We start from the raw sequence: 22,343 nt of genomic DNA on the forward strand, positions 1-22,343 counted from the left end.
TTGGATTGGCCGAGAACCGCCACGTCCTCAAAGTCAACAAAAACGGAGTTCATTCATAAAACTGACAACACATTTACCTGGACATGTAAGCTTTACAACAACAAACCTCTACTTTATTGGTGCAATGAAAACGTCAAACACTATATATCACAAATAAATAATATTTTATTTTTTATTATGAATTCATTTTTGTCCCTGTAAACAAACATAAACTTCACATGTGGCAAAAGTCACAACAGGTCTTCAGTAAACAGAATTCCCATCCACTCAAATGTAGTTCTTTACAGCTTCATGAGTACTATAAAATATAGAATTGTCCATATCTCAGCTTGTTGCCGAGTCTTCCAAATCAATATTGTTCATATCTTCTTCCATGTCTTCCTGTTTATTATCATCATTGTTTTCTTCAATGGACTGACAGGTTGTGTTGTTCTGTTCACCACTGTCACCACCATCACCACTGTCACCATCCCCGACTGGAACAAACACAAATGAGTCATATCTGAGTGTTGTGTGTTTTGTGTACTTGATTGTTCACTAAGACACTGATAAATACAGACTGAATTTATTTATTATTAAAGAGCATAAATACTTTAAATTTCTGTGTAACAAAACAAAAGTCCTAGATTTTCTGGCTGACCTGTTCTGATTTCCATCTCCTTCTTGTCAGTAAGAAAGATCCGTTGCATCATCAGCTTCTTCACAGTGTGGCACATATATTTGAGGTCTTGATGGTTTTCTTTCCCTTCAAAAGTCAACATAAGAAATACATATTTCTGAAAAATAACAAATTAAAAAACAGTTCAAAGACAGACATACTATATAATGTTTGGGAATGCGGGCTGATTGGAGTCAGGCACTTTTTATTTTCCAGTGTTCTATGAAATATTTCGTCAGTAGGGATATTCTCATATACTCAGTTTTCAATTGTGGTATTCGGATATCAATATATATAAATAGCAGTACTTTCTATTGCTTATATTGATAATGTAGCTACAGTATTTTAAAACTGCACAAGAGTGACAGTAGAGTAGCTGAAGGCTGCAGCCTTGAACACAAGTGATTCTTCCTCTTTATAAAATTACATCTGGTATGAAAATATATCAGTTATCTTAAAAACTCCAGATATTACCCAGCCCTATTATACAAACAATAATATTATTATAAGTTAGAGGAGAACCTTACCTGTTGGTGGGACCTCCTCGAACAGTACACATGTTCCCAGAGTGTCTACGATTAAAAATAAAAAGATAGCAGGACACGTATAATGCTCTGTTTAATGTATTTCACAGGTCAGTCAAAACACTATAACAATAATAGTAATGGTTTATTCTCACCTTCATATTCCCCTGCAAACACATACTGCCCAACCTGCATCATGGGCTTCTCACTGTCAATGTCCTAGAACAGAAATGGTAAAACTACATCTGCAGAGCTGCTCTGACAGACGTACAGTGATGTTTAAATGAACTAGATGCTCACACTCACCAGTATCTTGCATGTTCCCTTTCCCTTGGACAGAAAGTCATTGTTGATCACGCCAGAAAGCTCCACAACAACAAGCTGCTCCTGAATGCACCAAAACAAAATCACTTTTAGATGGCAGAAGAGCAAATAATGAACGTTTTCTTGAGGTAAACAACGACTAAAAACGACCTTTAGTAAGAATTTTGATCGTAAAACGCAATTAACTGTCATTTCGTTTAGCTAAGCTGTTAGCTACGTGAGGCTAATGTACTGTTATCCAGCAGGTTAGACAATGACGGGATTTTTTACCTCCTCTTCCCATTCCTCCTCCATGTCCACCTCCTGTAATGGAAGAAGATGGATTTTAATCTGAAGAAATAAGTTCCGTAAAGGTATATTCGGAACGACCGCCACATACGTTTTTAAAACAATGTTTTGAGGACTTCCGCGAATGTACGGTGGCCCAGAGGCGACCTTTGCTGTTTTTTGCTGCATGGCTGCCTTTAATTCCAGTTCCCTCCATCAAGGGGCGGTGTTGCTCAGGTTTGCAGGCATGTTTTGTAGCGGAGCCATTTAATGAGAAGTGGAATTAATAAAATTTAAATCTGATCTATGACTGTCTGTCCGTCTGTCTGTCCGCCCCTCCGTCTGTCTATGCGTGCTATCTAGCAATCAATCTTTTCCTCCTGCTAATGGATTAGTATGCTGAATCTAAATATTGGCTACCTGTAGGCACACTCATCTACATCTAACATTAATGTTATTAATGTCCTCCTGTAGGAGGCCAAAGCTGCGGTGATAAGATGAGATGAAATGAGACGATACACTTTATTGATCCCCAAGGGGAAATTCATCTGTCAAGTGCAGAGCTTACAAAAACGAAGCGGAGCACAGGCGTCAGATGTATCAAAAAATAGAGGAAACATTCACACAAACAGGAGGCCTAAGAAACCCCCTGACAGAAAAACACCATGGTCTGCTTTTACACTGATAAAGTCATGAATAATAATTAAACAAAAAACTATAATGTATCTTTTATAAACAATATACACATGATCAATCTAAACATTTTCTAATGAGCTGAGTTTAAAACCAGACCAATCACCACTAAATAAACATGAATCAATGGGTTGATTCTTGCTTCTCGTTCTCTCACCTCTAAAAGTATTCTATGCATATTTGACCAACAGAAGACGTCTGATGTTCCTGTAATACAGTAGTCCTGCTTTATAATGATATTTATTGATCCTTATAGGAAATATCTCTTTTTGCTAGCTACCCTCTGCCCATGGGTCAGAGATCAGGGTCAGCTGAGGGGCAGCATCCCTGGAGCTGGCTGAAATTCATCATTCCACTGAGGAGGGCGACCATAGAGGATGTGTGTTCTTAGGCTCTATTTTTTATGAAATATGAAATTTAAATTGTTATTTGAAAAAAAAAAACAGGACAGTTGGAACAAATAATACAAAATAACTACCAGTGAATATCCACTATTGCTTATGTGTCTTGCACACAATCCATTTTTTTTTAAAATATTGTTTAAATGTGAGTAATGACCAAATTTGACAGGACGACCACTTCAACTCATACAATAATCAGTTCATGTTGGCACAGTAATAAATTTAGCAAATTTTGGGAACTCTTAGGAAGGTCACACATTGTAGATTCAGTGCCTGGAAAAAATATATGAAACACTATTTTTTTTACATATCCTATTTATATTCCTTTTGTAAGAAAAAAATGATTTCACTTCTTCCGATTTTTAGAAAAATTAATAAAAATACAGAACAACGCTGAGCAATTTTATTTTTTAGTCAACACTATCCATCCAGGTGCCATGGCGCTTTGCAGGTAGCGGTTTAGTGTTGTTGCCGAGATGCCGACAGTGCTCGCAGCCTGTAAATACCTGTATAAATGTAAAGCAGGTTATTGTCGGCCGCACCTCACCCTCAGAGGGAGAGAGACAGAGAGAGGAAAAAAAACATTTTGAATCAAAATCAGGCAAACCAAATTAAAGGGGGTGCAAATCCCCCATGTACCTTCTCTCCCTCCCCATTTCTGGCCTATCATCTATCTCTGGACCATGGTGGGGTTGTCATGTCGACCAGCCCACAAGTTACTATGACAACGACTCAAGGGGAAGCACTTGCTAGGGAGGTTATTGCCTCCTTGGGGATGTTAGAAGGACAGGGGGAATGTGAGCACAGACAAAGGGACTTACAGACACCAAAAAGGCCTAACTGAAGGGAGAGGTCAAGTTGGAGTATGTTAGCGGGGAGTGTTTGTCTGTGTATGAGGCCAGTTTACATTTATAATCATGCAGAACGGGACACAGTGTGTAAATCAGAGTTGCCCCTTTGAAGCTTTGGAAGCAGTACAAAGTTTTTTTCCCCTCTTGGACAAGGCCTGAGCCTCTCCTGTACATGATGTATTACACTTCCTGCTCAGTGCCATACCCTGGGGCAGAAAGGGGCGGGGGCAAAGGAGGGAGTGACATTAAGGACCCTCCAAGGTGTCAGATGGGTCCCCAGCTTCCCCCATACACATTTTGTCATATAAATGTCATAGAGACAAGTTTGGAGTTGGGGAGCTTTTGGCTCTCCTTCTGCCTGGGGGGTATCACAGTGGTTAATTGCCCCATTAGCGCTGACAGGGTAAATTGGTGGAAGGGCTAACTATATATTACAGTGAAAACAACAAACCTCTGGCATACACCTGAGGGCATGAAAGCATGGCGTGTTTTACAGTATGGTCTGTGCATGTTTGAGTGTGTATGCGAGAGAGAGAGGATGTGTGCATATTGCACTTGTGCTTTAATATTAGTGAAATATTACTATTCCTTATTTATCTCTCTATAGGCAATTACAGAGAGGGTCTCTGCCCATAGCGTTCTTAAGGCATACATTTAAAACAATCATAAGATATATGGAATTTTAAGACTTAAGGTGTGGATTGTTTTCAGGCGGGTTGTGCATTATTATGCAGATATAAATATACATGCTGAGAGCTCCACAAAAAATGTGTTTACCTAATATTTTATTGATTAAAATAGGGCCAATGAAATACACTTGCAAGTCTAAATGTGGACAGACATTTACATTAATAAGCACCACAAATAATAAGGATAATTTTAGAGCATTTACTACTTTGTGCATGCACAACTGAACTTTAGGGTAATTTGCAAAGGCTTTATTTTGGGCTGAGCACCTATATTAAATCCATAATATTCATATGCATATGAATTATATGCATATTATCAGACTGAGGAACCACATATTGCTTCTGCTTCATTTATCACTGTAAATTTACGTTTTGATTATTAAACCTATAAACACAGGAACACCTCATTTTGTTTCTGTCTCACACACACACCTCTCTCTCTTTCACACACACACCAGACAACGTCTGAACTATCGTTAAAATATTATCACCATTCACTGTCGTTGTCTTTTGTTCATAAAATGACAAATTGTCACGTACTTAACGGCAGCCGTAACAGCAGAAAATCCATGTAGGCGTAAAAACAACAGAGCAGACTCTGATTTATGTTTTTGATAACCTGCAATCTCTGATAGTGGCCTGAGCCAGACCAGGATTATTTAAGCGTCTTAGAATCGTAGAATAATTGTTGGATGTATTACAGGCCAAATCATTTGGCACATATTAATCGATTAACATTTTTTTTACAGTTAAATAAATCAAAGTATCAAACCAAACTAGGGGGAATTAAAAAAGCAAAATGTCAGTACAACACAAGAACGTGTTAATATTCATGTTCATTCAGGCTGCTCTTCTGATATGGCCTTAGAGTGCGGTTGTTTAAGCTGATAGTAACCTCACTGCAGTCGATGCTAATGCTTAATGCTATAATATTAGGTCTACTATATATATTTTCCACATACGGACGTTTTGCAGTAAGGGTGCAGCCTTTCTTTGGAAAAATAGCATTGTTGAATACTGACGAGGTCAACTTCCAAAATCAAAGCCCAGAAAAGCAAGAAAAAAGGGGGGTGACTATTTGATCTTACAAATAAATGCAGTTTTCACCTTTTAAAATATGGACGGTCGACAGATTGCACATCCAGCGTGAAATTCACAATAGTATTATCATAACAATGGGGCTGAGCAGCGAGGATGGGATGGCCGGAGCAGGATAAAAAAAAATCACTAAAGGTCTTCTGTGGTACCTAACATTAGAACGGACACATCAGTTTAACTTTAAATACAGATTTCTTTCATATATATATATGTATATATATACATATATATATATATTTTTGTTGCAAAAACAGAAGATGAACAATCAAATCCGAAACCTGCAGGCGTGACTAACCTGCAGTCCAAAGGAGAAATTAAAAAATAAAATAAAAATAAAATATGCTTCTTTTAGCTTACTGACCTATTTTTCCAGACATATATTATGTTTCCATTTTAAAAATAATTTAGAACACCCTGTTGGCTTCAATTTCATAAGCTTCAAGTTGTGCAAAGCAAGTATGGATGTACAGAAACTGTGTAATCCCATGAAAATGATGCGACTAAAGTACATGATATACATTAGAGAGTATAGCCCGTGTTTATCTGAAACAAAAATATCAATATGATGTTCCTAAAGCAGTCCTCCAGGGCCCTGCTGTGTTTGTGCTCCTCAGAAGTGACTCACAGTGGCAGCGTCGCATTTTCTGGCATTGCAGAAAACAACTGATTACACGCGTTTGTTTCTGTCTTTATTATTCTGCTTTGCAGCATTTTAATATTCACCTTTGGCATAACTTGTTTTTTTTGTAAAAAAACATTCCTGGTTTTTAGACCAGAAATCTATATAAAAGGAAAATTATCATACTATCCATAAAAGATTGTGGATGTACGGGTGAATTTTCATCCACAATAACCTATTTGAGGTTAAAATTCAATATTTCTGCGATAATTTTGCATACTTTTAAATATTTTTTCTCTCAGTCGTCTTTTATACGCGTCCCCGGTAGTCTCTCCCCCTCCCTTACCTCCCACAATCCTCCCTCCCTTTCCCTCCTCTCTCTCGCGGAATCCTATTGATCCAAACGGGCTAATTAGCGGTGTCTGCGCAATTACGCACATGCGCACTGGGCGTAATCTCAGCCATTTTTTGAAGGAAACTAATTAGCAGGAATAAAGAGCCAAGTGTTTTTCCTCCCACAGTGATCAGAACTCATTCTACCTCTGGAGCTCGCACAAACCCCTCCGTCCCCCATCTTCTGTTTACTACAGCCTATATGTAGCTTTAATTACACTGTTGTTTGGTAACAACTTGGACCCCGCTGCTCTCTCTCCCTCTCCCCGTATTTTTTCTCCTCCTGGCTCCGTAAAAACGCAGAGGATCATTCATAAGGAATGAGTGGGCTCTCTATACGATTGTTTTCTGGACTACTACACATTCAGAGTGCGGAGCTTTGTACCAGAGTCGCTGCAGAAATGTAAGTGTGTCATTTGTTTACGATATTAGAGGGAGCTGGAAGGAAGCGAGCCGGGCGGTGTGGGGAGGAGGAGGGGGTTGTTTGGTCAGTGCAGCCCGTACAGAATTCTCACAAATCAAGCTTTTGTCGGTCTTGCCTGTGCACTGAGTCACCTGTTACTGGTTACTGATCGCGATCACTCTTGGGTTTGGCTGTGTGGTACGGAGGGGTAGGATACACTGTAAACAAAGGCTGAAGTATGGGCTGATGGTTGGTCAGTGGCTTGACAACACAGAGACGGGGAGTGAACTATCCAGGCTGCTGCCTCTCGTCCGGTATTTTATTTTACAACAGCCCTGATACTATGGTCCCAGAATAATGCAAAATGCTACTTTTACCTTGAGAGTGGCGGAGGTTGTGTGGCGTCCACTTGACTCTTCATGCAAAACAGCAGACTATTTATCCACAGCTATTTTTATCCAGGTCCAATAATGGCAAACAAAAGGCATTTTTTTAAAGTATAGCCCACACAACTCTTCTGTGTGTCTTGTTTCTCTGTCCTCCCTCACACCCCTGCCTCTCCTTTCTCTCTCCTCTTAACACACACACACACCACACACACATCACCCTATAGGGAATCAGTGAATACACTTTTTGTTGGATATGATTTCATGTTGCAACCTCTGTAGCAAAAACAACTTATAATGTGCTTTGCCATCTTAATATAATGTAACAAATCAGCTGTTATAGGCTGTTTTGGCCAGTGTAAGTTAAGTTTGAGGTACATCATAATTTTCAGGTGTCATATGTGTGTGTTTAATTGACATCCTCACAATAAGGAGCACAACAGGATGTACACACATTAACACACATACACACATGTACACACACATTGTTAAATGATGGTTTCCCGCACTTGTGATCGATAGAGCGCCAGGAATGCTTGTATAAATAGTTACATTGCCGATAGACCCAGGTTATTGATTGCAGTGTAAATGAAAATCTTTATCAGATTAGAGACTGTTCTCAGCTGCTGGCAGGCCGGCTCAGCCCCTCAGCACTCTCTGGCAGGACAGTGGACAGCTGCAGTGGGCAAGGGTCTGTGGCCTGTGACATAAACACAGTACATTAAAGCACTATCAGAGTGCCGATATGAGCCATATATCTTAAAGCTGCAGAGAAGGGGGGGGGTGGGGTGGCTACGGGAGAAGGAGAGACAGAAAGAGAGAGAGCGAGAAGGGGTGTTTAAGGAAGAGGAGGAGGGGGTTGGTTGGTTGAAGGAGAAGGTGAAAGGGTAGATTAAGGTCTCTCCTTGATTAAAAAAAAGGTCAGTAATGAGATTGTGACACAGACACACACACACACAATAACAGAGATGTATCTGTCTCAAATGGGATTCATATGTCAGTCTGAAGAGGAGAAAGGCCTGTTTCGTATTTTTAGGGAAGACTCTTGTGTGTGATCCAGAATCTTTGCATTTTTGGTTATGCTAATGTCATAACCATGTGCTGCTTTCGTCACAAATATAATAATTATAATTAAAATATTCACTTGTGCACATTCAAATATAATAGACTACAGAGGTACAAATAAGGCTTGCTACAAAAAGGGATCCATTTTTGTGCATTTAACAGAACATATAATAGTTATGCACAATATTAACAAGAGAAATCAATACAAATGCTGCCACATCAAAAATACCACAATATTACTTAAAAATATCCCCACACATTTTGATTTACACCTGTTTAAAATTAGATATTTTTCATCTAAGAACTGCGAATGCAATACACAGGTGTTATTTTATTAGATCATGTCTACCCCTGTGATGCAAAAATGATCCTGTAGCCTCATGATATCTCTATACTAATGTGCAACTAAAAGATGTAGAGACTGATACACAGGCTTCAAAAAGTGTTCTTTTATCTGCTTTTATCTAAGTGTGGCAATTTAGTGGAAGCCCTTTAGCTCAGAAGCGTTCAGTTCTTTATTTAATCCTATCCCCTGAGGAATATTATAGACCTCCTACGTAGCCTTTACCCGCATTCCTCTACCTAGTTTAGCGCTCATGCTATTGATTTTCCCATTAAGGGCTAACGCTAACCCCTGGGTAACCAGCTTCTGGATTGCGCACTGTGAAGGCTGTATTGAACAGATGCTATCCAGGGACTCTAATCAATGCCTTCTCTGTTATGCAATATTATTTACATGACTCATGTTTTCCCCCTTTCTCCCCCTTTTTTTACCTCACTTTGCTGCTCTCTCTCTCTCTGTCTATCTGTCCTGATCTCTTCTTCTCTGTATCTGAAACTCACAGGTGGGGTAGTAATGTGTGGCAGCTGTAGCCTCTGGTATGGACAGCGGTGAGGGAGGAGGAGGGGATGGAGGGGGAGGAGAGGAGAGAGATGCTGACCTCAGTCCCCAGGCTTTATCTCTTCCTCTCCTGACCCTGGCGGTCAGTCCTGAGCAGGGGTCGTCCTCTCATACCTCAGCCATGGCCCCTGCCAAAGAGCCCCTGACCCTGCCTCAGCAGGGGGAGGAGGGCGCAGAGGGGTCCCAGGCTAGAGAAGAGACCCAGGGAGGTGAGCAGAACGAGGGAGGCCGACACTCAGAGGAGAATGGAGTGCATCAAAAGCAGGGGATGGAGGAGATCTGCGGGGAGGGATGTTTGTCAGGGCAAAGGAAGGAAGAAGGGGATACGCATGTAGGTGCTGGAGAGGCATCAGTTACAGGGGGCCTTCCAGCAGCCGTCAGCAGCAGAGGCAGAGAGGAGGAGAAGGAAGAGGAGGAGGCCATCTCAAACCAAAGCCAAACCAAATCCAAATGTTCTTTATTACCTCAACAGAGCCAGCACAGCTCTTCTTCCAGCACTGCAAAGGCCAGTGGCACACTCGACAGCAAAACAGACGCCTCTCCAAAGCCCTCCCCTTTCTTTCCCATCTCTCCAAAGCACTTCAATTGTCCGTCCTCCTCTTCTGCCCTGCTGAGCGAGACAGAGGTAAAAGACATTAAGGGAGATCAGGGCTGGATTTCTGGGTTTCCTCAGAGCTTTAGATCCCAGCAGTCTTCTCTGGCTTTTCCACTGGCAGGTATGGAGCCTGCCAGTGCACCTGCTGAGGATGATGGGCTGGCAGGGGTTCCTCACTCTTCCATTTCCAATGGAGTTGGTGCCAAAGCTCCAGAACCAAATGACAGCCAGTTAGACACAGAGGTGGATGACGAGAGAGACAAAGAAGAACAGAAAGAAGCTGTCCTTAAAAACCTCAACCAAGACCTCTCTCCTAATTCACTGACTAGTCACATGACCATAATGCACTCACGCAATTCCTGCAAGACCCTGAAATGCCCAAAGTGTAACTGGCACTATAAGTCTCAGCATACACTACAGGTTCACATGAAGGAGAAGCATCCGGAAACGGGAGGCCAGTGCGTGTGTGGCGCCTCTGGGGGGAAGTGTGTGTGCGGTGGTGCGTCACGAGGGGTATGTGGGTATTGTAGTTCGGGGAAACCCCATCCTCGCCTAGCACGGGGTGAAACCTACGCCTGTGGCTACAAGCCCTACCGGTGTGAGGTGTGTGACTATGCTACCTCATCGAAAGGCAACCTCAGCATCCACATGCAGTCGGATAAACACCTTAATAATGTCCAAAATGGGGGACACTCAAATGGTCACACGCATGCCTCTCACATTACCAACAACAGCAGCAGCTCCTCCAACGGTCATACAGTGGATGAGCAGCCATACAACAAGCTCCCACTCTCTATTCCCACTCCTACTACTCAGCCCGCCAAGCTCACACCACCTGCACACTCCCACTCTCATCATGGTAAGCGGTGGCGGTGTGATGTGTGCGACTATGAGACCAGCATTGCCCGCAATCTGCGCATACACACCACCAGCGAGAAACACACACACAACATGCTTCGGCTCCAGAGAGGTTACTATCTGTCTCACTGCAGGAGCCTTGCCCCACAGCTTAAACACCTACAAAACACGGGTGAGTAATGTGCAATGTTTCTTGGTGTAGTCCAACATAGAATGACCATTTGTAGTTCATGGTTTATCTCTGTTTTAGGTGCAGAGCTCTCCTTGAGCATGAGACTCACCAGTCAACAAGTCACTGAACAACCAGTCACACTTGGGTCTACGCTGACTCCTTCCCCGTCCCCTTCACCCTCTCCTCCTCCAGCCCCATCTCTGTCCCCAACTGGAGCCCTTAGCCAGGGTGTGTTCCAATGCCTTGTGTGCTCCTGCTTTTCGTCCGACAGCTTAGAGTCTGTGGAGCAGCACCTGAATGCTCCCCGGTCCTTGCCCCAGTCTGAGTGGTGCTCCCTAGTTGCTGGTGGTTGCCATTGCAGACTATGCGGCTACACCACTCCGCTGAGGGCCAACTTCTCCTTGCACTGCCAGACTGATAGGCACCGCACCCGGTACCAGCTGGCTGCTCACCTCCAGGAGGGTGGAGACAGAGGGCCAGAGGGTGCTGCCCTCATTGCTAAGGGCAACCCTGTCCAGCTGAGGTGCAACCTGTGTGACTACATTACCAGCAGTGTGGAGAAGTTACGAGGGCATTCCATTAGCTCACACCATGAGGCCAGTGTCCGGGTTTACAGAGTAAGTACACAAAAACCTATTTTTCTATTGCACTGTACATACACTAAAACATTATTGCCTTTGGACAAAACAAATGTATGTAATGTATCTAGCATGTGATCAGACAAGATTTTGGAACTATTGTCTAATCATATGTTGTTACTTTCCCTTATTATTTTTAGTTCCTACAGCAGTATGATGGTGAGGTTGATGGAGGTTCGTGGCTGTTCCATTGCCTTCTATGCAACCACTCCTCCTCTTCTAAACTGCAAGTACTGAAACACAGTCAAACCCCAACCCATCAACAGAGGGAAGGGCTACTGCAGCTGCAGCCAATGGGTGGAGAGGAACTGGCAGCCATTTTCACCATCAGAAAAAGCCCTGATGGTGTCACAGGTGAGGATATGAACTGTGTGGGTGTATTTGATTTCATGTTGCATGTGGTTGCAGACATCAGTGAACAGACAGGGGATTAAGATGAAAAGAGTGAGAAAATGAGTAATGGCTGTTGCTGAGATATTGATCAAGCAAAGCGATTAGTCGATACACATCCTTGTTATATCCCCAATCACCCCTGACAACAGCTAACTAGCACCTGCTAATCAATGGACCGATACAAATCCTCAGGACAAGAACTGTGGGAGGGGGAGGCTAGTTCCTATTGTGCATCTGTGCAAGATAAAACACCAAATTTATAAAGTCTGGACTGCGTGAATAATGCTTTATTTGTAAATTAAAGCTATCATGTGATTTGGTTCTATGCAGATTAAGACTTATTGAGGTGAACTGATGTGTTGTAAGTCCATATTACCTCTACTCCACCTCTGAGGAGAATCTAATGTGGAATCAATACTTGATCAATAGGCAAGCAAGAAGAATGAAGTGTGGTCCAAAGTCATTGGTCTTTTTGAAGGATGCTATCTAGAGGATAATATAAACTACAATTAGCATGATAGTTTGTGAGAACATATTGTAGGAAGCCCTGTGTTTGCATAACATAAAGTAATTACTTCTCTTGTCCTCTCCCAGGAGAGCTCAGTGAGGATATGGAAACTTCCAGTGAGACCAGCACTGGTCCTTTGGACACAACCAAAGACACATGTAACTTGGGGGCAAAGAAGATTTCTGAGGATACAGGTGTGGCTTCCAGCATGAATTTTCATTTTTTCACATCGTTTAATAATCAAACATAAATCCAATCATATGATCATTTTTATTTTCCTGGAAGATGAGACGAAGAGGGAGGAAATAGAGAAGAGGGAGGAAAGAGAGAAGAGGGAGAAAAGAGAGAAGAAGGAGGAAAGAGAGAAGAAGGAGTCAATGCCCTCAGTCAAGCGCCCATCCTCTGGATGTGGGGAAAAGGAAAACTCCATCACAACCAAACGCCCCAGAACACACCAGCAAAATGAGAACCAGCAGGTGAGTCAGTTGACACACATTTTAATAATTTAAGTTTGAATATAGAATGTTCCTAAAGGTACAATAACAGCAGGTCTTTAGTAGAGAATCTGGCAGTTCCTTGTGGCATAAATGCATGCACATATAATTAACAATTCCCCCACTTATCATCTGTTCTTCTCTCTTACAGACTGTCCAGTGCCCTTTGTGCCAGGTTAAACTCCCATACACACACCTTCGACAGCATCTCACACATGTGCACAGTGTGGCACAAGACTGTGTAGACAAGCTCATCAGCACAGTAAGTGTATGCAACTGTGTATTTGTATTTGTTGCATTTGCGTTTGTCAGGAAGCAAAAGAAAATGAGAAAGGCAAAGCTATGGGGGATGGGGTGAGAGTGAAATGTAGGGAGACAATTCCATTAAGAAGGCACCAGAGAGAAAGGCAGCGCTTTTTTAATGCATGTTTAAGTAGCTCCCCGCTATCATCTTTGATGCAGCCGTGCATTTTGTGTGTATGTGTATGTGCGTGTTTTAGAGTGGAAGAGAGAGGGTTTGACTGAGTGAGTGAGGGAAAAGCCAGTCTTTCTATAATGCATGTTTAAGTAGCCCTCTATTACCAGAAGTGCAGTCAAGCTAAAAAGGGGCCCCCATGCTTTTTACTGTGTCTCTCCAACTAACAATGACCGGTCATCTATCCACATCACCATCCTCCATCTCCCTGGCCTGTATGCTAAGTGGCCTTTGTCTCTTGCTCTCTTCCCTCCACTTCACTGACTGCTTTTCACCCTTTCTCCCCTCTGCTGTCCCTCCCTCCCCCCTCTAGCGACTCCTATCATTCCTATTCTGCAATTTCTGTCTCTGCCCCTCCCTTTCTGTCTCTCCCAAGCTCTCTCTCAATATCTTATGCTTTACCCCCTCCCTTACTCACTGTCTTTCTCCAGAGCAGATTTTTTTGTTCATTGCCCCATACTTCCTCCCTCTCCCTGCACACTCTCTCTCTTTTTCATATTCTACACCCCCTATCCCCCCCAACCCTCATTCCCCTCCTACCCCTCCTACCCCTCCCTCACTCTGTCTGATAGTAATTGAGGTTCATTAATTCAGACTGAGGTGATGATGGCCATTATGTACCTTGCTTTCCAATTACGCTCTCTAGATTAAGCCTGACCTTCAGTTTTCTCTGCAGTGGGCATGTGTGTGTGCGGTTGTTCTTCCCTTTTGCTCTTATGAAGCTGTTACGCAGAGAAAACTCTTGTCATGTAAATCTCATCTTTGGCTGTCTGTCCTCTCCTTAGGGTAGCTAGCTGTTCGCAAAGATATAGTATTTGCTCTCATTGCTTGAAGCTGTGGGGATGGAGGTTTTCTATATGAAGAATGATTTTAAATAAATTCATTATTCAGCTCAGTAAAGTTTTATTAAACCCTTGGGGCATGTTGGAGGGTGTCGCACGAATGGAAGGGCAGACCCACATATCTCAACCATGTATACTTATTAACAAATTGATGTGCCTTGCTGCTTGTACTGCTGTGTAGGCAGGTGCAAGATTTAACAATACACTTTAATGTTTTATGATATCAGTATGAGCGGTGCATATATTCTGTGTTTATACATCTTGATATTTGCTTGCCATTCTGCTGTACAATTAAACATGTTTTATTCATATTGTGGATTAAGAAAACTTGGCAGTATGCCTTATTTCTTTTGTTCTGAACTGGTAAAATACACTGCCTGACAATAGAATGCAAGGAAAACCTAAACTTACGGATGCACCCCCCCACCCCCAGGTCACATCTTCCAAGGAACCACCACAGCCTCATGTGGAGATGGAGCAACAGACAGACTTGTGCATAGATGGTATTCAGAAAGATAAAATGTACAAAAATAACAAAGAAAACTGTTCCTCTACTGGGGATTCCACTGCCTCAGCTGATTCACAGAAAAGCAAAGGTTGGTGTAAAGCATTAAATAATACTGACCACAACTTCTTTCTAATTGAAGATGCATTAATATCAAACCATGTCCTGTTCACTTGTGTTGTTTTTGAAAAACTATTTTCAATTTTGTTTATCATTCTTATGCATTTCAGTGGAGAACACTGAAGGAGACGTAGCCGCACCCAAAGATGTCACAGCTCTGCTCACTCCACCCCTAGAAGACAACACCACTCACCCTTCCAATGGCAGACTGGCTCCTCAGTCCCCGACTCAGATCCCCCCTTCCTCTCCGCCCACGTCCCCACACGGTGACACCCCTTCTCTCTCTGATCGCCATGGTTACCGGTTCCGTTGCAGCAGGTGCAGCTTGGCGTTCCCCACTCAGGAGAAGCTTCAGCTGCACTGGCAGTACCATGCCATGAGGGCGGCGACAGAGTGTCCCCTCTGTTCTAGACAATGCCGCAGTCAGGAGGCCTTGCAGAGACACATGCAGAACACACACTCACAGCTGGAGAGCACACAGGGTCAGAATACACTTCTGCCACCTCATACTGTGCAATATATGGAGCATAATAAGAATTCAGTTCAGCAAGATTTTAGTTTATCACCTCAAGTGGGTCAAGAAGCAGGAGAGGGTGAGGATGATGAGACAGACGAAGAAGTGCAGGGCATAGAGGAAAAAGAGGAACAAAGAGAAGTTAAAATTAAAGACAAGGAAGCAGCCCCTGAGGTTGATGAAGGTGAGGGGGAATTAACTGAGCAAGAGAAAGGGCTGCATGAGGAGATCGTATCAGAACCTAGTTCCAGCTCTCTGGTCAAAAAGAGCTCCAACCCCACAATGGACCGTTATCTGGATCCGTCCAGGCCCTATAAATGCACCATATGTTCTGAATCTTTTACTCAGAAAACAATTCTGCTGGTCCACTATAATTCTGTGTCCCATCTCCACCGGGCTAGACGAGCTCTACAGGACTCTGGTACAACTGTTACTGCACCAGAGGCTCCCCGTGGTCCAGATCCTCGACCCTATCGTTGCCGCTTGTGTGGAGTGGGCTACAGCCAGAGCTCCACACTGGATATACATCTTCGCTCTGTCCTCCATCAGACCAGAGCTCGTGCTGCCCAGAACCCAGCTGCACAGATGCCAGCATCTACTGTAGCTGCTCCAGCTACAGTCCCCAATACAGCTACTCAGGCCTCTCCCGCCAGAGAAGAAACATCCAAGAGTTTGCCTTTCACCAAAAAGCCAGAGGGAGTAAGCTCTTCAGCCTCCACACTAGTAGGTCCTGGCTTAGTTGCCGAGGCACAGCCAACATTCTCTAATCCAACAGACAGCCAGCAAGCTAAAAAGAGAGTGGCGGAGCTGCTCGCATCAAGAAACCAGTTAATGCTGATACAACAGCAGCAGATAGCCCAGGCGCAGGTCCAGGCACAGTTACAACAGCATACAGCTCTTCTCCAGTCCCAAGTCATACAGCATCTAGGAACAGAGAATCTTCTTAAACAACATTTCTCCCTGGCACCAGAAAACCTACTGTCTATCCAGCAGCAACTCCTTCTACCCTTTTATTTGTCGGGAGACATGCAGCTCAACCCAGAGGTAACTGTTAAAAGCCCAGAATTTAGTCATATAATGTCTACTACTGCTATGACAAAAGACCAAATGAAGACAGAGGCTAAAAAGGAGTCCAAAATAGATGAGAAACTAACCCAGAAACAAAGTTCAGCTTTTGATCAACTAAAGGATCATTTGCAGTGTGAGACTAAAGTTGATGCAGTCAAAAGAGAGTCATCTGTCAACCAGGTGGAAAGAGAACCCATCAATTCTATTCAAAAGGAAGAAAAAGAAGAAAAGCTTGGTGCTACTCAGAGTCAGAAAGAGGAAGTGGTTTCTCCCTCATTTAATCTTCTTGGGTCACAGTGCCCTCCTCCCAGAGTGCCCTATGCTGCTGCAAATGGGGAACCTCTGAAAACCCTGTTGCAGAGTTACGGCTATGAGTTGGCACTGCAATATATACAAAGTAGACACAGGCACCAGGAGCAGATAGCATCTCAAATGATAGCTGATAAGCAATGGTGCACTGATACAAACAAGATGGGAGTGTGCTTAGAGGAGGAAGCAGATGGGTTGAGTAAACAACAGAATGTAAAGATGGAAGACTGTAACAAGAACAAAAAAGAAGATGGCAATGGAGAGGAAGAGAAATTGCAACAAGGGAAAATGCAGAATAAAGACAAGGAATCGACACACAAAGAGAAAAAATGCTGTGAAAAAGGAGAAAAGTGTAGAGACTGTGGCAAGTTTTTTTCAGATGCCTTGATTTTAAAAAGCCACCAGGAGTACATTCATAGAATGTTGTTCCCCACTGCTGCACTGGAGAGGTTTTCCAGAGAATACAGGCTGCAGTATGATCAGATGTACCCTCTCGCACAGCTTAAATCTGGAGACGGTTCAACAGCCTGCCCCCAAGCAGCAGCTTCAGCCCCCGCCACATGCTCAGAATCAGAACCTACATTGGAACCAGTTAAGCCTCAAGTTAAAACCCTTGAAAACTCACCCATGTCATCAAGTTCAGGATCTATTACGAAAACAAGTGCCACAGATACAGACCTAACTATCCCTGCACCTGCTTTGCTACCTTCTCCTCCTCACACCCAAGATTTTCAACAGGAAGCTCCTATCCCAAGCACATCTTCTACAGCTGCTTCTCAGATTACACCCCCAATGACTCTTTCTTTACCTAAAATACCTATGCTCCCTATATCCTTGCCTCAGCTTTCTATACCCCCACTATCGCTACCAAAGCTTCCATTACCACCAATTCCATTCCCTATGGAGCTACCTCTCCTTCCTCCAGTTGTGATGCAGTCTGTGGCTCTCCAACCTCAGACTGCTTGGTTAGACTCAAGTGTGAATCCTGAGCTGGCAAAATTCTACCAGTCCCAGCTTAACCCAGTACTTCTTGGGCAACAGCCACAGCTCAGTCCAGCATTGCTAACTCAGCAACCTCAACTTAGTCCAGCTTTGTTAGGTCAAACTCCTCAGCTCAGTCCGGCACTGCTGGGTCAACCTTCCCAACCCAGCCCCATCCAAACAGGACAGCAAAGCCAAGTTAGCCCAACAACTGTTGAACAACAGCAGTCAAAGAGAACCAGAACACGGATCTCTGAAGAACAACTGTCTGTTCTAAGAAAACACTTTGATATCAACAGCCTTCCCAGTGATGAAGAACTCAGCAAGATATCTGCTCTTTCACAGCTGCCTCACAAAGTCATCAAACACTGGTTCCGCAACACCCTATTTAAGGAGCGCCAGCGAGACAAGGATTCCCCTTACAATTTTAATAACCCCCCAACCACAGCCTTGGAGGAGTCCAGAGAAGAAGGAACACACAACCAGACTTTAATGCATTCCCCATGTTCACTGTCCCCAGCCAACACCTCCCCACAACCCCAAACTATAGACCTGCAAAGAGTAGAGCCCCATCGCAGCAGACGCTCTTCCCGAACACGCTTCACAGAGCAACAGCTGGAGACCCTGCAGGGAGTGTTTGAGGCCACTCCATACCCCAGAGAGGAAGAGTATGACAGGTTGTCTGCTTTGTTGTCTCTTCCTAACAGAGTCATTGTTGTGTGGTTTCAAAATGCAAGACAGAGAGCCCGCAAAAACCAAGACCGGGGGACAGATGATGGATTAGAAGAGCAGAATCATCTTGACAACATATACAAACAGAGAAATGCCTGCTACAAGAATGATGATGATAATTTGGACAACAGCTGTGAGGATGAAGGACAAGGAGACTCTCAGAATGAAAACTCTATGGATTTGACTTATGAGTATTACTCCCACCCTGATTCACCCGCCCTTGATTCTTCCAGTCAAAGCGCTGAAAGTGAGTATCAAACAGCTAAAGGTGAACCGACACCTGCCACAGAAAAACAAGAAGACAAAATAACTCTACCACGGGCTAACAAGAGCCCAGCTCCTGTTCATACTCGGAATAAGGTTTCAGATACAGACATCCAGCATAAGGACATTGTTCAGAAAACCGAGTCTTGTGCACAACCTGAGCCCAAGCTGTCGCAAGAAAGTACTTCAGAAAAATCCCAACCTCTTGCTGCCTCCTCTTCACAAAAAACTTCACCCGCCACCACGTCATTGTGTCTTTCAGAACAGGGACACACAAACAGTCCTCCTTCTGACCAAGTTCTTGAAAAGGCTGCTGATGCATCAAACGGGCTCCCTTCTGCTCCAGAGTCTGAAACAAGCCACTCTCAGCTGGCTAATGCCACCGCTAGCATATCCACTGAAACCCAGTCTCAAATCCAGCTCCAAACCCAGGGTCAGTTCCAGTGCAATCTTTGCCCAGCTTCTTTGCCATCGTTCCAGCTGTGGCAGGAACATCAGACCAGACACCTCCTTGCAGCTCAGTCCCAGGTACAGCTCCTCCACTCTGGCTTCACAGACCGAACTATGCCTTACATGATGCTTCACCCCAACCACACCCTAATGGCCAGCCAAATGCTTTCAGGTGCTATGTCCCAGATACACCCTACTCCCACACACCCCATGATTTCACACTTAAACAGCTTACAAATAAAAAACACACTCTCAGATCACTCAAGTAACATCCTCACCAGTTCCCTAACACCCATTAAGCAGAGTACAAAGCATATTGCAGAGACTGGTTTTGAGGGTCAAAGGGGCAGTAGAGAGGTTGAGGAGGAACAAAGAAGAGATAAACGTCAGAGAACCACCATCACCCCGGAACAGCTGGAAGTGTTGTATCAGCGATACAGCTTGGACTCTAACCCAACCAGAGGAGTGCTTGAAAGCATTGCACGAGATGTGGGCCTCACAAGACGAGTTGTTCAGGTACTGTATTAATGAAAGCACAGAGAAAATATTTAATAATATAATACTACTAATTACATTGGATTTTAAAACACACCTCTTTCTTCCACAGGTCTGGTTTCAGAATACACGAGCAAGAGAGAGAAAAGGGCAGTTCCGGTCAATGGGGCCAGGATCCAGTTTCAGCTTGGGTCTCAACCACCTGCGCTGCCCTTTTTGTAGGGCTCTCTTCAAGGTAAAGAGTGCTCTTGATGCCCATATGAGGTCACGCCACTGGGCAGAGGCTGAAAGAGCAGGCTACAATTTCTCAATACATAATGGATCTAGTGGGCCAACTGGAATGGCGATGTCATCCGTCATGGACAGGCCAGGTCCATCTATCTCTTCCAACCCTATCACAAACACTGGCTATGTGATCAGCAACAAACAGTTAACTATGAAGTCATCTATGACTTCTTTGTCTTCAACGACTAATCTAAACAACCCAGAAGAGGATGATGACTATGAAGAAGATGATGCAGAGTACCCCTGTGAGGAGGGGTCCAGTATGGCTGACCAAGGGTCTCCTAGCCCTGAGGGATCTGGGGGTCTGAGCTCAGATTGGGGTGAGACACAAACTCTGCAGCAGCACCATCAGCAGCAGCGCCAAAGGACACAGATGAGCCACTTTCAGGTACTTCAGCTCAAAGACTTCTACCGGAGCCACCGCACACCCAACCGACATGAGTGTGAAACACTGGGCCAGGAGTTGGGACTACCTCCCCGTGTAGTGCAGGTAACTGGTTAAAATATTATAATAACTGTAGGAATTGTTCAGTGGTGGCAGCTAAGAGATATTTATTGTGAATATTTTTTGCAGGTGTGGTTCCAGAATGCCAGAGCAAAGGAGAAGAGGGCCAGGAGTCTGTGCTCTGACTCTGCAGAGAGGGACGACGCTGAGCTGTCAGCAGGGGCAGGGGAGAGAGACAGAGCTTAGAGATACAGACAGCTTCCATCGACTACCTTCTAACCAAAACCCCTCCTGCAACTGCTGTCAACCTCTAAACATATAGCCTGTCCACTTGCTGCCAAACCTGTAACCTGAACGCCCCAAAGATGCAGAGCTGCAGCGGCCCAAAGAAAAACTCTCTCAACTGAAAGTAAGAGGGAGCCCAACCCCAGTCCTCTCTACCACAGCTTTGCTCTTTCCATATTTTTCCTAAACCTGTTCCTGGTCTGTCCTTTTCTGTTGAAAAGAGCTCCTCTCCCTATTCCGTCAGACACCTTACTACAACCAAACCACCACCTTGAAAAAAAAAACAACCAGATGCCACAGAGGCCAAAGAGCATTCTCCAAGTATGTGACCTCACTGCCCAGCTAGACCTGCAGTCTACCTCTCAGTCTGCATGACAGACTCACAGTGGGCCCTCCACCAGACCGTGCTAGATGACTAGCTGTGTAGCATGTAGTGCCAGTCTGTCCGAGGCTGGAAAAGAAATTGTCAAAGAGATTTTAGTGTAAATAGAGAGCTCCAAAAAATAAACTTGAAGAAAAACAAAGCAGTTAACAGTGGAAAAAGAAGAAGAAAAAAACGGAATAATATCCTTGAAATACACAGGGATATTTGCATAGAGCTTTTGTAAAGACTGACTCAGATTCCAAAGCTCATAACCAAAATTTTACATGTCTGTGGATTTAGTTTCAACATGTTTGTTTTCAATAACAAACTGCAGAGCTGACGCCTGTACGGTGAAGTGGTGAGATCTGCAGCTGGCATAAGTAAGCCGAGTACCAATAGACTGACGGTGCTGGGATGCAGCTTCACCCTTCAAAAGCCAATGATGAGTCTTCTGTTGTACATGTACTCTTATGTTCTTTTAGTGGATAACAGCCCAAATAGCACAGAACGTAAAGGCCAGTTTGTCCTGAAAGGGGCAAACTATTTTTTATAGCACTCAACCATTATACTGTATATGAAAACTTTAACCAAACTCAAATTTACATTGTGTGTGTTTAGTAATAGTTTCTTAATATAAATCTTATGGATTGAGATAAACTTGTCTTGCTTCAATTATAATAGTGTCATGATTATGAAAAAAAAAATTATGACAGCTTTGATATGTTCAGGCAAGGTGACTTACTGCCTTTCCACTCTATTTGAATATACCAATGGCTTACCAATGTTATGTGATTAATGTAAAGCTTTCTATGCTCAGGTCAACAGCTCAGCATTGCTCCACTTCAAATGTGATCTTAATACTTTTCTGTTTTTAAAACAGAAGAGACCTGGTTTAACCTTGGAAGTATTAAAAGATATCCACAAATACATTTCTGTATTTCAAAGATCTGAGCTTTTCAACTCTGAGTAATAGATTGTTACAAAAAAACCTTATTAAAACGAAAGTGTTTAATAGTGTGAGGGGTAAATGTACAGTATTTAGCTTTTGTATGGTTGACTCGAGACTTCATTGGATGTTTGAGCTCTCTTTTCCACTCACAGATAGGGAGCTACTGCGCAAAGTTGAGAAAAACTTCGGATGTTATTGATGTTATTTTTGTACACTTAATTTATTTTCCCTATTTTTTTCCTTCCCTACCTGCTTTCCACTTGTTCTCTCTACCTTTCCTCCTCTGTTCATTTCGCAACCAGTCCTTATTCTATCTGTAATAATGATAAT

The 22,343-nt window shown here is 43.4% G+C and overlaps 2 protein-coding genes across 4 annotated transcripts; one reads left to right on the forward strand and one right to left on the reverse strand.

The window, feature by feature from the left end:
• Positions 1–145: 145 nt before the first annotated feature.
• Positions 146–7,449, reverse strand: gtf3c6 (general transcription factor IIIC, polypeptide 6, alpha). 2 transcript variants are annotated; one of them, XM_028430345.1, is made up of 7 exons: positions 7,298–7,449; positions 1,777–1,809; positions 1,489–1,569; positions 1,338–1,401; positions 1,186–1,230; positions 641–745; positions 146–476 (listed from the first exon to the last, which is right to left on the reverse strand). In XM_028430345.1, the coding sequence occupies exons 2-7, from the start codon at positions 1,798–1,800 to the stop codon at positions 325–327; spliced, it is 471 nt and encodes a 156-aa protein (XP_028286146.1). In that variant the 5' UTR covers positions 1,801–1,809; positions 7,298–7,449; the 3' UTR covers positions 146–324. The 2 variants fall into 2 exon arrangements, with proteins under 2 accessions (XP_028286146.1, XP_028286145.1); XM_028430344.1 differs by lacking the exon at positions 7,298–7,449 and adding an exon at positions 1,886–1,974.
• Positions 6,719–21,605, forward strand: LOC114451594 (zinc finger homeobox protein 3-like). 2 transcript variants are annotated; one of them, XR_003672207.1, is made up of 12 exons: positions 6,719–6,920; positions 9,217–10,897; positions 10,976–11,514; positions 11,676–11,889; positions 12,523–12,630; positions 12,722–12,912; positions 13,082–13,192; positions 14,681–14,843; positions 14,983–19,706; positions 19,798–20,460; positions 20,545–20,824; positions 20,922–21,605. XR_003672207.1 is itself a non-coding variant. In XM_028430340.1 (11 exons), exons 2-11 carry the CDS (start codon positions 9,253–9,255, stop codon positions 20,659–20,661), a joined length of 8,475 nt encoding a protein of 2,824 aa, XP_028286141.1. In that variant the 5' UTR covers positions 6,719–6,920; positions 9,217–9,252; the 3' UTR covers positions 20,662–21,605. The 2 variants fall into 2 exon arrangements, 1 of the variants encoding a protein (XP_028286141.1); XM_028430340.1 differs by having other exon boundaries at positions 20,545–21,605.
• The last annotated feature ends 738 nt before the right edge of the window (positions 21,606–22,343 follow it).

This window comes from Parambassis ranga, chromosome 19, assembly GCF_900634625.1.
Source record: "Parambassis ranga chromosome 19, fParRan2.1, whole genome shotgun sequence".
NCBI classification, from domain to species: Eukaryota; Metazoa; Chordata; class Actinopteri; family Ambassidae; genus Parambassis; species Parambassis ranga.

What these genes read in the sequence shown, in the direction of transcription:
- LOC114451594 (XM_028430340.1), top strand. Translation starts at nt 9,253, where the DNA reads ATGGACAGCGGTGAGGGAGGAGGAGGGGATGGAGGGGGAGGAGAGGAG. An exon ending in GAAGATTTCTGAGGATACAG is followed by an intron (nt 12,631 to 12,721) that starts GTGTGGCTTCCA and finishes TTTTCCTGGAAG; the next exon opens with ATGAGACGAAGAGGGAGGAA. An exon ending in TCACAAGACGAGTTGTTCAG is followed by an intron (nt 19,707 to 19,797) that starts GTACTGTATTAA and finishes TTTCTTCCACAG; the next exon opens with GTCTGGTTTCAGAATACACG.
- gtf3c6 (XM_028430345.1), bottom strand. Translation starts at nt 1,800, where the DNA reads ATGGAGGAGGAATGGGAAGAGGAG. An exon ending in AGGGAACATGCAAGATACTG is followed by an intron (nt 1,402 to 1,488) that starts GTGAGTGTGAGC and finishes TTTCTGTTCTAG; the next exon opens with GACATTGACAGTGAGAAGCC. An exon ending in GTTTGCAGGGGAATATGAAG is followed by an intron (nt 1,231 to 1,337) that starts GTGAGAATAAAC and finishes TTTTAATCGTAG; the next exon opens with ACACTCTGGGAACATGTGTA.